Source organism: Oncorhynchus nerka, linkage group LG4 (genome assembly GCF_034236695.1).
Source record: "Oncorhynchus nerka isolate Pitt River linkage group LG4, Oner_Uvic_2.0, whole genome shotgun sequence".
Classification (NCBI taxonomy): domain Eukaryota; kingdom Metazoa; phylum Chordata; class Actinopteri; order Salmoniformes; family Salmonidae; genus Oncorhynchus; species Oncorhynchus nerka.
In genome coordinates, this window is record NC_088399.1 from 44,040,333 (window position 1) to 44,057,261 (window position 16,929).

The 16,929-nt window shown below is 41.9% G+C and overlaps 2 protein-coding genes across 2 annotated transcripts in view; one reads left to right on the forward strand and one right to left on the reverse strand.

The window, feature by feature from the left end:
* The window catches only part of nnt (nicotinamide nucleotide transhydrogenase), a 63,588-nt gene extending 58,151 nt beyond the window's left edge, over window positions 1–5,437 (reverse strand). Inside the window, 5 exon segments of the mRNA XM_065018111.1 lie at window positions 98–289; window positions 510–537; window positions 539–611; window positions 5,225–5,315; window positions 5,318–5,437. Of these exon segments, the coding sequence (XP_064874183.1) occupies window positions 98–289; window positions 510–537; window positions 539–611; window positions 5,225–5,315; window positions 5,318–5,437 (504 nt within the window).
* Window positions 5,438–5,568: 131 nt separating this feature from the next.
* On the forward strand, window positions 5,569–14,833 carry ccdc80l2 (coiled-coil domain containing 80 like 2). The gene is given in 13 exon segments (XM_065018112.1): window positions 5,569–5,580; window positions 10,005–10,092; window positions 11,984–12,163; window positions 12,703–12,746; window positions 12,749–12,868; window positions 12,953–13,075; window positions 13,077–13,110; window positions 13,273–13,406; window positions 13,538–13,620; window positions 13,622–13,678; window positions 13,798–13,902; window positions 14,049–14,132; window positions 14,408–14,833. Coding segments are annotated over 13 exon segments (1,341 nt in total). The 3' UTR covers window positions 14,685–14,833.
* Window positions 14,834–16,929: the final 2,096 nt, after the last annotated feature.

Consider the following 16,929-nt stretch of genomic DNA (forward strand, 5'->3'; position numbering starts at 1 on the left):
CCCTTGTCAGCTTGGGGATTCGAATTTAACCACTAGGCTACCCTGCCGCTCCTGCCGCTAATAACAGATGTAACCAAACCCAGCTGCTTCACATCACCTGCATGACAACGGATCCTCTGATGATGTGGTCCATAGTGCCATACTTAAACTGCTCCTTGACCTCATAGTGGATGTTCTCAGTGGAAGGGCTGATTGCACGGATGAGTCCGGTCAGGTTGTTGGAGTACAGGGTGCTGGACTGGGTAGGCAGGCGGCTGGGCAGGTCAGCAAAGCCTATGTGGGTCACACCCTAAAAATAACAGAAGCAGCTATTTTACTGAAAGACAAATTGTGGATTCTTCTCTCATCAACCTTTGAGAAAAGGATGTACACTATTTTAGTAGGTAGCCTTGCGGTACCAGGTCTAGGCAATCCAAATGATACGGACATAAGCAGGTTCACCACGGTGTCAAAAGAGAAACAAATGATGAAACTGAAGATGAGAATAATAATAGATTGTCTTGACTGACCTTGTGTACAGAGAGTTCTCCAGGCACGGTCCACCACCACAGAGCCATCCTTCATGCTCTCCACCATGTTCTTGGTGATCAGGATAGGAGCCTTGCGACCTGAGGACACAGCACCATGGTCAGAGAGGTCAACACCATGTTGAATAAGCTTCTTGTCTCCAGCAGCTCAATCAGCACAGCAGTTTGTCTACTTTTAGTCAGCAGTTTGTACAACAATGTCTTAAAGTCTAGATTTAAAGACAATTAATCAAACCCTGGCAAATAAACAAATTGCAATTTGTTGATCTCGGTTTATGCTAGGCAATGTTTTCGGGTTCTTTCTGAAGTTTAAACTAGCTTCAAAGTAAACGGATGTCATGAAGACACAGAGAAACTCTTCCAAGGTCAAGTTGAACTGGTCAGAATATGATACAGCAGTAACTGATCAGGCCAGGGTAGGCTTGTGTAGACCAGACCAAAGGAGTCAGCCACTCCACCTGTGTTGTGTTCGAGACCACCTAAAGTGAGACCGATTCAAGACCGGGAGGGAGACGAGGGGTCCGAGACAAGACCAAGACCAGAAAAATGAGAGTCCAATTCAAGACCATGACAAGACCATGAATGTAATTGTCAAATCACCACCATAATAATAAAAAAAAGTCCAGTATTTCTGTGTTCCTATTTCAGAACATATGGATTCTTTAGACATTCAGAATAGTAAATAATGGATGTTGAGGGAAAATAGAGACACTCTACAAATGATTACTAACCCAAACACAGTGGGGAACAATGTGGGCTTACTTTGCCTTCAGAGAAAGGCTAAGGATTTATAAAATAATAATATTATTATTTTCAACGATGTTCCGATTTTATCTCTTCAGTTGAAGAAAAAAAATATCCCAAAAATAACCAATCAGGATTTTTCTTTGGTGGACTCTGGGGAGATAAATCTAGCTAGCTAGCTAAGTCAGCCATTGGCTAGGCCATCAGACGCTTGATATAAAAGCATCTGCCAATCAATTGATTTAACTTGGAAGTTTTTTTGAGCAAAGCCTTTAGAAATGCTCATGCAAACACTACATTATGACTGAAATTACTGAAAAGCGCTTCGCAAATAAGACTACATACAAAACCTTTTCAATACCTGGTTTGCATACCCATTGTTGCCTCAGTTAGCATTTACTGGTAGATATACATTGAAACGTCTTTCCTATCCCTGCCATTCTTCTGTGAGCTGCTCCATGTGACAACCAGTTGAGAGTGCACTGGTATTACGGTTGCTGTCCTTTCAGCATCACGAGCCTGTCACACACAGAAGGCCCAATAGGCTCCGCACTGCACAAATCTGTCTATAATAGATATAAATACTGTTACAACCCCCCCCCCGTCTCTCCTTACTAATGGTGAACCTGCAACTTCCTCAACATTTCCCCCACTCTTCCCTACGAGCGGGTCAAGGAAATTCAGACAAAGTTTGAGGATATTTTTCAACGGAAGTAAATTAAAGTAAAGTTACGAGAAAAGTAGGATTCCCAGGTTTCAATAGGCCATAAGATGAATATTTCAAGAAAGGAGTGTATTTTTTTTTGTTGCACTGAATGAATAGAAACAGATAATTACGTGTTTTTTACTCCGCTGGTCTTGGCTGGTCTGGAGAAGAAATTACAAGTCCTCACTGTCCTCACTGTCCGAGACCGAGTCAAGAACGAGTAAAAATGTATCCGACACAGAGACACTCAATATGTGGTCTCGAGTACTGCATCACTGCTCTACAGGTTCTGTAGTGCTAGTTATCCTGTCCCCTATACATGTCCTAGACATGGGACCATTACACAACATCAATGACTTTGACACCACATGCCATGTCAGTGGAAAGGAAAATGTCATTCCCAACTTACAGCTGCATATCTTATCAAGGCCGTCTACCAATGTAAACAACGCATGACAAGAGAGAGTGCCTTCAGAAAGTATTCACACCACTTGACTTTTTCAACATTTTGTTATGTTACAAAGTGGGATTAAAAATGTCTTCTTTTTTTGTCAATGATCTACACACAAAGTTGTAATGGCTTGGCATTCTAAAATATGTGGCATAAGGCTTACTTTATTATTACATATTTTTTATTATTTTCACTGCATTAGCGATTGCGTACACAGATGTTTCGGCTTTACAGCCTTCCAGGTACAATTTTGTTTAATTCAAAACAGCACTTGTACAGAACAACTGATGAGCAGCAGGTGCTTCTAATCAGGTTTGCCACTCCTCTGCCAGTCAGGGATGTGGCTTTTCTGGTCTACCTGTACACAAATGAGTTACAAAGAAATACAGAAGTGTAGGGTATGGGAGCGGGCACGAAAGGCAACTCACAAATCAACTGCCTCAGGTGTCCTCTCACCTAAATACATGACATCGATTAATGAGATAGCCCACCACAAATCATTTTTGTTTGTCTGAATTTGTGGGTTTTACGCATCAGCAAGCTTCTGGGAGAGTACGGTGGTTCTCTTTTGATTAGTCAACAATCTAAACAAAATACTCTAATGTCAAAGCAGAATAGAAATTTAAAACATGTTAGATTCACCTTTGGCAGCGATTACGGCTATGAGTATTTCTGGGTAAGTCACTAAGAGCTTTCCACACCTGGATTGTGCAACATTTGTCCAGTATTCTTTTCAAAATTCTTCAAGCTCTGTCAAATTGGTTGTTGATAATTGCTAGACACTCATTTTCATGTTCTGCCATAGATTGTCAAACAGATTTAAGTCAAAACTAACTTAGGCCACTCAGGAACATTCACTGTTTTCTTGGTAAGCAACTCGGGTGTAGATTTAGCCTTGTGTTTTAGGTTATTGTCCTGCTGAAATGTGAATTAATCTCCCAGTGTCTGGTGGAAACCAGGTTTTTCTCTAGGATTTCCATTCCATTAGGTTTTTTTTATCCTGAAACTCCCAGGTCGATTTACAAGCACCCCCATAAAACTGAATTGATTTTAGAGGTCAAACCAGTTAATCGGAATGGCTGTTTAATTAGGGCCGATTTCAAGTTTTCATAACAATCGGAAATCTGTATTTTTGGGCGCCGATTTCCGATTATTTTTGTATTTAATTTATTTTTATTTTTATACCATTTATTTAACTAGGCAAGTCAGTTAAGAACATATTCTTATTGACTGCCTAGGAACTGTGAGTTAACTTCCTTGTTCAGGGACAGAACGACAGATTTTCACCTTGTCAGCTCAGGGTTCCAATCTTGCAACCACACAGTTAACTAGTCCAACGTTCTAACCACTCCACGAGTAGCCTGCCTGTTACGCAAATGTAGTAGAAGCCAAGGTAAATTGTTAGCTAGCATTAAACTTATCTTATAAAAAACAATCAATCATAATCACTAGTTATAACTACTGATACAGTTTAGCAGGCAATATTAACCAGGTGAAATTGTGTCATTTCTCTAGCGTTCATTGCACGCAGAGTCAGGGTATATGCAACAGTTTGGGCTGCCTGGCTCATTGCGAACTAATTTGCCAGAATTTTACGTAATTATGACATACATTGAAGGTTGTGCAATGTCACAAGAATATCCGTATTTCACTGAAATAATAAACGTTTGGTTTTCGAAATGATAGTTTCCGGATTCGATCATATTAATAACCAAAGGCTCGTATTTCTGTGTGTTATTATGTTATAATTAAGTCTGATTTGATAGAGCAGTCTGACTGAGCAGCAGCAGGCCCGTAATCATTCATTCAAACAGCACTTTTGTGCGTTTTGCCAGCAGCTCTTCCCAAGCACAGAGCTGTTTATGACTTCAAGCCTCTCAGCCTAATGGCTGGTGTAACCAATGTGAAATGGCGAGCTAGTTAGCTGGGTGTGCGCTAATACTGTTTCAAACGTCACTCGCTTTTAGATTTGTTGATCTATCCTTAGTTTTCTCCCATCACAGCCATTACACTCTAACTGTTTTAAAGTAACTATTGGTTCAAAGTGAAATCTGTGAACGGTTTCCTTCCTCTCCGGCAACTGAGTTAGGAAGGACGCCTGTATCTTTGTAGTAGCTGCTTGTATTGATACACCATCCAAATGTAATTAATAACTTCACCATGCTCAAATGGATGTCTGCTTTTTACATATTTGTACCCATCTACCAATAGCTGCTCTTCTTTGCAAGGCATTGAAAAACCTCCCTGGACTATGTGGTTGAATCCGTGTTTGATATTCACTGTTTGACTCAGGGACGTTACAATTATTTGTATTTGTGGGGTACAGAGATGAGGAAGTCATTCAAAAATCATGTTAAACACTAAGGAAGGGAATAATACCAACTCAGCCTTGAGGGGCAGAGTTAACCAGATGGATAGGGCCTAACCACTACCTTAACTACTACTAGGTAACTGAGCTGATGAAGCCTTAAAGCAGCTTAGAACCTGAGAGGATTGGACAGATAAAAGCTGATGATAGCAGTACATGCACTTCGTACGTGATTGAGGAAGAACAAAGAAGGGGTGAAATCGGGGATGACAACAAACTGGTTGCCAATCTTTCTGCTCTCTTGCCAACTCCTTATGGCTTGACGATGACAATGGAGTAGGCCAGAACACAAACAGATCAGACTAGGAGGACAGCAGTGCAGAGGAAGATGTAAAGCAGGTCGAAGAGGACAAAGAGATACAGATTTGTCTCTATGGGAGGGGATAGCGGTAGTGAGGTGTGTGCTTGGTGGTCACAATGCATATCAGGGATGAGTGCCGTGCTGAGGAGGATGTCTACTTCCAGACATTGCTTGGCAAACAGCTTCATTTCAGCCTCAATTAACTCCTTGGACATCTCCTCTTAGAGTATCCGCCTTAGCCGTCCCCGGCCTCCTTAATGTCCACCTCCAGAGTCTGAGCTCCCAGCGACTTGAACTGCTCTTTGGCTGCCGCTCTGGGAAGGGGCACAGGGGACGTCATGGGGGCACTGGCAGTAGGGTGTGAAGGCGCTTAATGAAAGCCCCTAATACATTCTACAGCATCACTGCAAGAGCTTAGGCTATATCGATGATTGTTTTAAGATATCCAGGTAGTAAACTATTTGTTACACAATGGTTGGGCTGGTGAGATTTAAATATTTGAATCTGGAGAGAAAAAAATGAAGAAACACAGTGCTTTGTCCTATTCTCCCACACTTTGAATTAAATGGAAGATATCTACAGTCCTCAAGAAAATCTGCTTCAAATTCTAAATGCAGCTGCTGCCACCATCTGGAGAATTAGCTACATCACACGTTCAAATCTCATTAAAGGATTGGTTCACTATTTTTTAACCAAATCTTTACTTTTGATGCAAATGGCATGTTATGGAAGGGATTTCACTTGGTTTTGAGACACTTAGACCACCTGCAATAGACTTCCTCATTGCTCGTTCTGCAGTATGGGAGCTATGGAAAACATTAACAAATATGTCATTTTTAGAAACAGCAAAGCTTTCAGTGTAGTGATGTTGGTCTTTAGATGTTGTGAAGATGAAATTGAGTAATTCCTAACTTTATCTGCAACGTTATATTCCACTTTGTGCAACTCGAATGGTTTCTCCAACCAGCTGTGCTGCACATTATACACACAAAAAAACAAGCACAGCTGGTAGGAGAAACTACCTTAGTTGATATTGACCCTTTTTGCCCAGAGTGACTAAGTTGCTCTGGATAAGAGCATCTGCTTAATTACCAAAATGTAAATGTGAAAACAAACACTTGCAAAGCATACTGGATATTATTATGCAACCTGTCAGGATGCTCTCGACGGTGCAGCTGTAAAACCTTTTGAGGGTCCGAGGACCCATGCCAAATCTGCCGAATACGTTTTGTCGTGCCCTCTTCACGACTGTCTTGGTGTGTTTGGACCATGCCCTGATTGACTGGTCACCACTGCTCATATGAAAACTGTGGATTGAAATGTGGTTTATGAGGCCCAAATATGGATGTCTGTGGTATTTGGTGTAAGATATTATATCTCCAGCAGGTGGTAGTGTCGGACAGTTTTACGTACTCGAAGGCCTTTAAACTGGGCCAGTCCAGTCATCTGCTGATGTGGAAGCTGCTGTTGCAAGATTTGAGATTTGACTGGGAAACATACAATGCAAATGTAGTGAATAAGCCAAATAGTAAAACCCTGCAGTTTCTCTCCATACACATTGTTTTCTTGTATTCATGCTAGTTGTAGGTCAGACATGGGTCTGGTGCCATTAGATCAAATTCCCCAACCAAACTTGGTAAGGTAATGACTGGAGAAATAGAAGTATGTGAATAGATAACAGCACATTACCTGGTGCTAATTGAGACCTTGAAGTTGAAATACTGTAGCTTACAGTCAAACTCAGCATGACAAAGCATGGAGATGATACAATTTCTTTATGTCTTCGGTTATATCTCTCCTTACATGTAGTGCAGAGTTGGTTCCTGTTTTTTCTTAACTGTCTCTATGTTAGGAATGTGTGGTTACCGCGGGTGTTAGATAGTTCAGCTTTAAAAGGATGTATAGCATTTTTTTTGTACTACTTTCATTTATCTGCTTGTTATGCCCTAATATTTATCCTCACATTGAAGTGTTTTACCATTTTCCTTTCATGACAACCAGGGTTACTAGTGCAACACAAAACAGTTTTACATAAACAGTTGCATTCATGAGTTTTATTGACAAATGTCAGTAAAAAAAAAATGTCAGCCAAGCAAAAAACCTGTTTAAAAATGGAATTTAACTATGGACTACTAACCCTAACCCTAACCCTAACCCTAACCCATCTGCCATTATTCTACATCCTGACCGGCAAGTTCACATTTGAATAATGATTTAGTCTAGTTATTGTTAACATTTTACATGAACAGTGGCCCATTTTAGTCAACTAAATGCCCTTTCATTTTAGTCTTATTTTAGTCACATCACATTTGTATTGCTTCATTAACCTTTAGTAAACATACATCACTGACTTCCAAACATACATAGCCTTGTCCTACCGCATGATTCTCTTCCCAACAGCCACATTGAGAGAAGAACACAATACTCTGCGGCAGACAGGGAATCCCAACCCTTGACTGTAGCTATATTGTAATCAAAGTTCTGTCATAAGTAGTGGTCTCATAGGTTGTAGCAAACTAACTAGCTATTATCAATCTGTTATTTCCTAAGCATAAGGACAGCAAGTGGCCTAGCATGAGGGCAGCAGATGGCGCTAGCAGATAGGTGTTAGGCCAGTAATCGAAAAGGTTGCCAGTTTGAATCCCTGAGCTGACAACATGAAAAATCCATCTTTCCGCGATTGAGAAAGGCAGTTAACCCCCCACAACAGCTCCCCGGACACCCAATGTGTGTTTGGGTTAAAAACTTCAGTCAAGTTTTGGTTGGTGGTGGTGTGCAATTGATGATAGAAATAAATGTAATCCTTTAATTTAATCATTTTAATATACACTGTACAAAACATTAAGGACACCTTCCTAATATTGAGTTGCCCTCCACACAGCCTCAATTCGTTGGGGCATGGGCTCTACAAGGTGTCGAAAGCATTCCACATGGATGCTGGCATATGTTGACTCCAATTCTTCCCACAGTTGTCAAGTTAGCTGGATGTCCTTTGGGTGGTGGACCATTCTTGATACACACATGAAACTGTTGAGCTGGGAAAATGTAGCAGTTCATGACACAAACAGGTGCGCCTGTTCAAAGGCACTTAAATATTTTCACCCTCCGAATGGCACACATACACAATCCATGTCTCAATTGCCTCGAGGCTTAAAATCCTTCTTAACCTGTCTCTTCCCGTTGATATACTCTGATTGAAGTGGATTTAACAAGTGACATCAGCAAGGGATCGTAGCTTTCCCCTGGATTCACCTGGTCAGTCTATGTCATGGAAAGAGCAGGTATCTTTAATGTTTTGTACACTCAGTGTGTATTGGGGATGATGCACTTTTAGATGTCTCTTGAGGTTGGTAGTAATTTTCCCCATGAACTTGTGTTCGGTCTGGTTTGTATCGATACAATAGGAAAAGTGGCTCCAAACATCATCCCTTTTTCTACCAGAAGCTTGTACAACCAGGAGAGTAGCCATGGCTGGTGCCTTATTTGCATCAATAATTTGTTGCCGCCAGATTGGAGAACGGTTTGCCGGGTGGAGAGGTGACTCGTGAATGACCTGGGCATGGTTAATTTATTTCCCACCAATAACACTATTGCAACATTGCAATGAGAAAGCCTTACAATTCTGCTAATGTTATGCATGCTTTTGATTGGACCAAATAAATAACATTGAAAGCTCTCGATCTCTCAAAAGAACTCTTGTTCAGTCCATTTACTAGTCGGACTTTAGTCACAGAGATCATTTTGTCTCGTCTTGTTTTCGTCAATCGAAATGAAAAATATATTTTCTTTAGTTGTAGTTTTTTCTTGGTCTGTTTAGTTAGTTATTGCCTTGCCACTGAAAAATATGTGTTTGACTAACATTTTTGTTGACGAAATTAACATTGAGCAAAAATACAACAAAGGGAAACTCGGTACAATGCTGCCAGAGGGAATTCTAGGACCACTGGCGAGCGAGAGTCATCTAACATGTGGGCGACTCGCTACAAGAGAAGATAACTGGCGCACATGAAGCCAACGTTTTCAACGGGATTCTAGCTTCATGCGAACTAGCATGCTAGAGCTGGAAATCTCCCATTTATTGAACAAGGTCGCAATAAGAGTAATACCAGTGGAAGATTCTACCCCTTCTACTTCGTGGTTCCCATGAAGGAGAGGGAGGTTGAAAGGGGGCGTGCGCCCCATTCTGGACCTATGGGTCCTCAACAGCCATGTGAGGAAGATTAAGTTCCATATGCTTACGCTCAACGTGATCTCTCTATTCCTCGAGGTGACTGGTTCTCTTCAGTTGACCTACAGGATGCTTATTTTCAATATAAGTATTCTGCAGCACACATGGTGGTTTCTCAGGTTTGCCTTTCAGGGCACAGTCTACAATTACCTCGCTGTCCCCTTCGGGCTAGCACTAGCTCCTCTGATGTTCTGAAACTATTTGGAGGTGGTTCTAGCATCCCTGTGGAGGCGGTTCTAGCATCCCTGAGAATCAGGGGACTGAGAGTCTCCGACCTAAATGGACTATTTCCTGCTTTGCTCCCCATCACAGGAGCAAGCAGTGTGAGACACGGCTTCCCTTGTAACCCACCTCACCGAGTTAGGGCTCAAGATCAACCAGATAACAAGCAGAGAATAGAAAACCTAGGCATCCGGCTGGATTCTCTCTCTTATCGGGCTACACAGACGGACTGCTACACGGACACCTGTTCCACAGGGAGAGGCACTGTGGTTCAGGCTCCGAACGTGTCTCCAAGTGTTGGGGTTGATGGCGTCCACCATTTCAGTTGTACCACTAGTTCTTCTGAGAACAAGAGACTTCCAGCATTGGTTATCAGCCCCATCGTCTGTGTACACGACGTCCCCTCACTCGAAAGATAACGGCAACCTCTGAATGTCTCTCGGGTCTTCGTCACTAGAAGAGCCCCTCAAACTTTGTTTCTGGCACTCTTCTTCTGGTTCGTGTCAAGAGACGCATCCCTCAAAGTGTGGGGCGCAGTCTACAAGGTAAGAGCAGGAAACGCAGTGTTCTCCCCACAACTCTGCCCCGCTCATATAAACTACTGTACCTCGAACTGCTGACAGTGTTCCTTTTACTAAGACGTTTTCTGCCCTTCCTCCGGAATGGTCACATCCCAGTCAGGACAGACAATACATCTGTTGTGGCATACATTAACCGCCAGGGTGGCACTCGCTAGATTATTAAACAGCAGTCTGTAGCTCAAACACACAATGTTTAAAAGGGTTAGGAAGCACTAAATCATGCCACCGTTACTGTAGGACTCATTGGCTTGGCTCTTATCATTGCTTCACATCAGAAGAAAACAATGTGAAACATCTTTTTCTTTTCTCAGTCAGTACCAGGAGCACAAATGTTTCCATGCAAACGTAGTGTTCTTGAACTCATCTTAATGTAGGTGAATGACATATCTGTCGCCTATATCCCTGCTATTGGCAGAGGATGCGTGCTTACACTCATTTCAAAAGTTCTGACCACTTCCTCTTTTTGGGTGATTTCTGTCCTCCATCTTATCGTGGAGTCTTCATTTGCATGGTGCAGTGTGCTGAGTAAGATATCTGCAAAGACAAACTGCAGACCTGTTCCCTTCTGCACCAAGAGTCCAGAAGGAGTATACAGACAGACCAACGCTGATATGACATACAGTTGGAGGCATGTTGACATTACTGTTGTGCTGTTCACCCTCATTTGAAGTGTAAGGTCATTACTTTCACTGAACAGTCTTACTATGTCTTTCTTCCTTTCAATTGAAAAAAAAATGGAACTTAAAAAAGACACTCGACATCTGAAAGACCCATCAATTTCACACCAGTCAAGTGAAAGAGATACTGTAGCACCCCTCGCAAGATTGAGCAAGAAATTATTTTTATCATAGTCTGGATAACACTTTCTTTGGTGTGTGGTGTGAGTGTCAACCTCTTCAACTCATGACTGAGATCGTGAATTAGTAAAAACAATGCATTAAAAAGAAAAACATGAATCAAGAAAGCTACTTGTTGCTATTTGTCATCTACAATAGAAAGTCAACGCTTGAATATCTGACAGAAGTCGGAATCAAAACTATAAAATGAAACTATTCTCTAAATCTTAGCAATAATTGTCTCCCGTCTGTGTCTATTTAAAGCCTTCTCTCCCCCCAGGCTAGGTCCTCTTATACACTCTTAGAAACAAAGGTGCTATCTAGAACCTGAAAGGGTTCTTTGGCTGTCCCCATAGGAGAACTCTTTGAAGGAACCTTTTTGGTTCCAGGTAGAACCCGTATGGGTTCCATGTAGAACCATTTCCACAGAGGGTTCTACATGGAACCCAAAAGGGTTATACCTGGAACCAAAAAGGGTTCTCCTATGGGGACTGCTGGTGAACCCTTTTGGAACCCTTTTTTTGTTTACGACTATTGAGGAAAATGTGTGTTCCTGTGCAGTGCATGATGTTTACATGCGTTCTAATTGTCAGGAAATATATCCTGTGTTTATTTCAGATGTACAATACAGATCGATGTTTGTTTTGTTCCTGCACTGTTTGATGTTAGAATCTGTAAAAGCTCAGGTTTCAGTACCCCTCCCGCTCGCTAAAACCTCTTCTCTCATCCTCTTCTTCTCTCCTCCTCTCTGTTATTCTATAGCTCAGCCTCTAACACAGGTAGTCTCAGTCTGAAGTGTAGATACCACCAAGCATGCTGCTTGAGTGTGAACGGCTTTGAAGTTGAAAGATCCCTGGAGATTCCTGTAACACGGTCGGAGAATAATGTGAACCGGGAGTACTCCTTATCCCCAGTCAACCCACTCTTCTGGTTGAGAGACATTATCCCCTACTTACCACCACCCCACTGAGGATGTCTAGACTGCTCTCTGTTCCGCTTGTCCTGGCTTCTCTGTGAAGTCACAGCCCAGGGGTGTCCGCCACACGGCCAGGGAAGGGCAGACATCAGACCAAACCCCAGAATGAAGCACCTGCTGGTGTCCTGGCTCCGGAGGAAGATCATGGGGGTGGCGGAGAGGGAAACACGGAAAGTCCTGCAGCAAGCCTCGAGCGAGAAATATTTTCTGGTTGATTTTGCAGGTAAGAAGCATTTGTGGGTGATCACAGCCCCGTCTCACAGCGACCACTAACTCCACGTGATGGAGAAACAGATCCATGACATGGAGCAGGAGAGGCTAAACTGCCGCCTGGCCGAGAGGGACACCGTCATCACCATCATCCAGAACGCAATGATGGAAAGCAGGAAAACTCACTAGGAAGAGCTCCCGTCTGAAATGTAAAATCATCAAGAAGAGGATGGATGAAGAAAAAGATTCCTGTGATTAAGAAGGTACCCAGTCCCGGTATGCAGGCAAACGTAAGGAAGCCCGTGGACAAGAAGGCTGCACTGAAGAGCAAAATTCAGGACATCCTCAGTGGTCGCTCCAGGTTCGTCATTCGAAAGACACCCCTTGATTCAATATTAATCACAGGGAAGGCAAACTCCAAAGCTGTGGGAGAGGACAACCCAAAAAATTATGGAAATGTTGCTACAGAAAGAAAAACATACCCCTCTACTGTGGAGGCAAGAGAGAGAAAAAAGACTATAAACAACTTTAGTGATAATAGGCCAAAATCAGAGAACGTTGGTGGGGGAGGAGAATCCTTGGAGAAAAAGGGAAGAATGATGGGCAGAAGAAGAACAGAAAAGGCAAAGGGAATAAATCCCACAGAGATGTGAATGAGAACAACCAGGAAGTACTGATGGCCTTTGTAGAGCAGTTGAAGGGGAACAGAAGACTTGTGGTAAAATGCTTTTATGGGTAACTTTGAAGTCTATCAATAAATCTGTTTGTTTGTGATAGATGTGCTCATTAATTTGTGATACAGGTGATAGCCACGCCCAGTGACAGTACACCTCAGTATGTCCAGCAGAGGGAGGAGAACGAGCTTAATTTCTGTGACCTCGCCCTCAGGAAAGTTACTATGGCAACCATCCTGAGCTCAGGGTCCCGATACCACCCTCACCCTGCACCACTACCAACTTGGCACTGCTATGTGTGTGTCTGTGTCTACAGAATCCATCTCTCTCAGATTGATCCTAAATAAATTTCTCTTCATGATTATAGTGTCGTTATAATAACTAAACATCTGGTTTTCCTCTTTGAGCTTCCCTGCCGTAAAACTCTGGATTTCTATATTTGTTCCAGATTCTGAGCCTCAATTCACCTCCCTACCAGAGAAGTTCACTGATCCAGATCTCATCTCTCAACTGATAATGGAGTAAGGGATGTCCTCCAAGGATTTCTCCATGACTGTGACTGACTACGACCCAAAGGGTCATGCAAGGGTCATCTCTCTCACCTTTGCGCTGAAACGAATCATTTGGTTACACACCAAGTTTAGTAGTTCAGTAGTGATCAATTGACACATTCATTAAGTGATATTTGTGTCCTGGTGGGTTATGTATTCTAGGAAGTATGTCATGTACCTCCACCCTCATCTGCGTTGATGGATTATGTTGACACCTTTCCATCATGACGGTCTGAAATGGAGAGGGAGGGAAACTCCTGTCGCCTGCTCCAAATCCCAACAACAGGGTGGGCCACTGCTGAGGTATGTGATTAAGTCAACATGGGAACCTTACATAATACCCCTATAAAGCATTATCATGTGACTTGTAATAGTTTTCAAAGCAGGGCACAGATAATAATAGAGCCATTTACCCCAACCAGGTTCATGTCTAAAAGGAGACTGCTGATCATCTCTACTTCATCTGAGGATGACTACTCCTTCCAACAGTAGCTCCAGGGGCTGAGAGGGAAAGCCTGTCCTATGGGTCAGGCTCCCTGTTAAACATCTCCAAACAGACCAGACCAGTCTAAGAATGATTGAGTGTTGTTAACCTCAGAAACATTATGCCATTATCACAATAGTCCTCACTCAGAAGTAATGGAAGGATGATGACTAAATACTTGATTTCCATTGTTGGTCTTTCGTCCGTCATTTTGCTGTTCGGAACAGGACCAACAGCCTCAGGCTCTGTGGAACTGTTTCCACTCAATGGTGAGTTTGTTTTTTATAAGATAATACTGTGTACTGACATGTCAACATGTCATGCATTGTATGTTTTTGGACAGGAAATAGAATCCAAATCCCTTTGAATGATCCAACCATTCCTGTACACAGACCTTACCCAAGAGATATGCCACAGAAAAACAATCTTTCTATTTCCTTCTGTCATTTCCCACACTGATTCGATCCCACTTATTAACAGTCAAATGTTGATGGAAATAATCGGGAAATGGCATGACAAACACCTTTCCTTTATTCTTCTCAGGGAAGAACCAAACTGAGAACGAGCGTTTTGTCATGGGATGTGGTCAACGGTCTCCGGGATCAGCTGAAGATCAACTGGGAGTACTTCAGTGGGGTGGGGAAGGACGGAGATATGAATGACTGGTTCACCTCGCCCATGTGGTCTCTGGCCAACATCTAGGACCTATTGGACTCCATGGAGCTGCGGCAGCAAGAGGAGAAGCTGCAGAGGACTTTGGGTATTCACTGTCCTGAGGTTACTGGCGATAGTTACCAAGGTCATGATGAGGAAGCAGACGAGTGATACTTTTACCACAGGTCAGAGGTCAGAGGAGTGAAAGAGAGAACAACCCAAAGACCTTAAACACCATGGCAGCAAGCTCAAAATAATGTTTAATGGTTGTGGGTAAAACACTTGACATAATAACAGATGGAATCATAACCATTAAAGGAATTTTATTAGAAATGTCTTTGCAAACTAAATCAATTTATCAGCATTTTGTACTTTGAAATGGCTAACATTACCCAAAAAATATCTACAAATACTTTCTTGAAATTAAGTTATTTTCTATAATTGTGAAGTTGACATCTGGTTTCTTTTAACTCTACAGACCTGGACAGCTGTAAAAAGAGAAAGTCATAAAAAAAACAATGCCTGAAGGTGTGTTTCGAAAGCTCCGCTTTTTGGCTACACCAATCACACAAGACCACATTGTTATGAAAAATAACTTGCACTCTTACAGTTAGACTTGTAGACTAACGTTAAAATCCAGGTATTAGAATAGGAATTTGTTTGACAAGAGAATGTAAGGTGATTAGCTGTAGGCTAATAGTTATCTGTGTTTCATGTTTTACGTCAAATAGAATAGGAATAAGATGGGTCTAATGAATGTGGTTGTGTTTGACCTGGATTTTTGTCTGTTGTCTTTGAGCTATGCTGGGTCTGGACCGGGATTAATGGGGAGAAAAAATATGTTCAGCAGCTTTGAACTGGACACAGATGACTAGGTGCAGGGCAATTCCACGGTAACAGAATAATGCTGAGTCTCTGACTTTTCACTTTAGAAGTATTCCAAACAAAAACCATAGATTTCAAAGTTAAACAACCATACAACTCTATGCACATGGACTACATTGAGCAAATTTCCACAGAAAATGTTACAAAACACATTTAATTGAAGAACAGTGCAGGTGTAAAGTTTGGTGACACAATGAAAGTAGAATCTCCCTCATTTTTTTTTAAGTGGCCACGTTTTCCAAAAGCTCTTAAATATTTACTCCAAATGACAATTTAAAGATTGTCTGCAGAATGAATGGGGCTGTAAGCAATGACATGACACCTTGAAACGACAGTAAGTGAAGTGGATTAACACCCGTTAACAGAATGATGGTAACAGAATGACATCATGGGTCTCTGATCTGTACTGGGTCCCTGATCTGTACTATACTGCGAATGCATAATTAGGAATGATATTGATTCAGACCCGACTAAATCTGTACCAATCATAGACATCTATGTTTCACAAGTTTGGACCTCACAGCACAATACAGTACAGTAGAGCACAGTAGAGTTTAGTCTGGCACAGTTCAATACAGTACAGTAAATTATACTGTACTCTACTCTAGTGTGCAATACCGTACTTTGCAAGACTGTACTGTACTTAACTCTGCTTTGCTGACTACTGTGCTGTCCAAACATGTGAAACTGACCAAATTGGACTGACCAAATTTCAACGACATTTTAACATCTATGGACCTCCGGTGTCTGTCGGTGCTCAGTGTATGAGAGGAAAGAGTTGCATGTAGCCAGCTGTGCACATTTGTTCATATTCTTTGCTAGTTAGAGAGTTATTAGCCCAGTTATAGCTCATTTCTAGTCAGCAATGGGGGAGTGGTTGCTTTCTACAAGAGCACAAAATGTGTATTTCTAGCCATCTTTGAAAAGAAAGACATCTTTTTTCTGTCTTAAAGGGGAAGTGTGGTATTTTGAGACAGGATTGAATAAACTAAGTGGCCAATAGGCACAGGGTAGCATCATTTGTTTGATTCTCTGTGATAATGATATGGGAATAATGATGCATTTTGTTTTGTAAAATGGATTCTTCCATCAAACAACACAACATTTTCAGTCACCTCCTTGTCTGAAGGATGATATATAACATAACATAAACATGTTATTGTCAATCCCCACATGGTATTTTCAAAAGTCTCATGGAATGTAGGCCTACATTGAACACCCCACATTGGCTGCTACTGTAGGCTAAATTATATAACAGCTATTTCCATGTTAACATGTTATGGGATGCATTTTCTCCATTTGTTTTTGATGGTAGGCCACTCTGGTAGGCCTACATTATGATCAAATAGCCACAGTAGCCTACTTGGCCACTGTTATAACTGTAACTTAAAGAGGGTACAGCCTCAGTGCCCATATTTAACGTCTGCCAGAAGTTGCACAGAATTTTCAGAATGTTTGCACTCAGCAGACCTGAAATTTGCTCCGTGCCAAAAGAAATTAGAGGGAACGTTGCTCATTTGTAGGTGTCAGG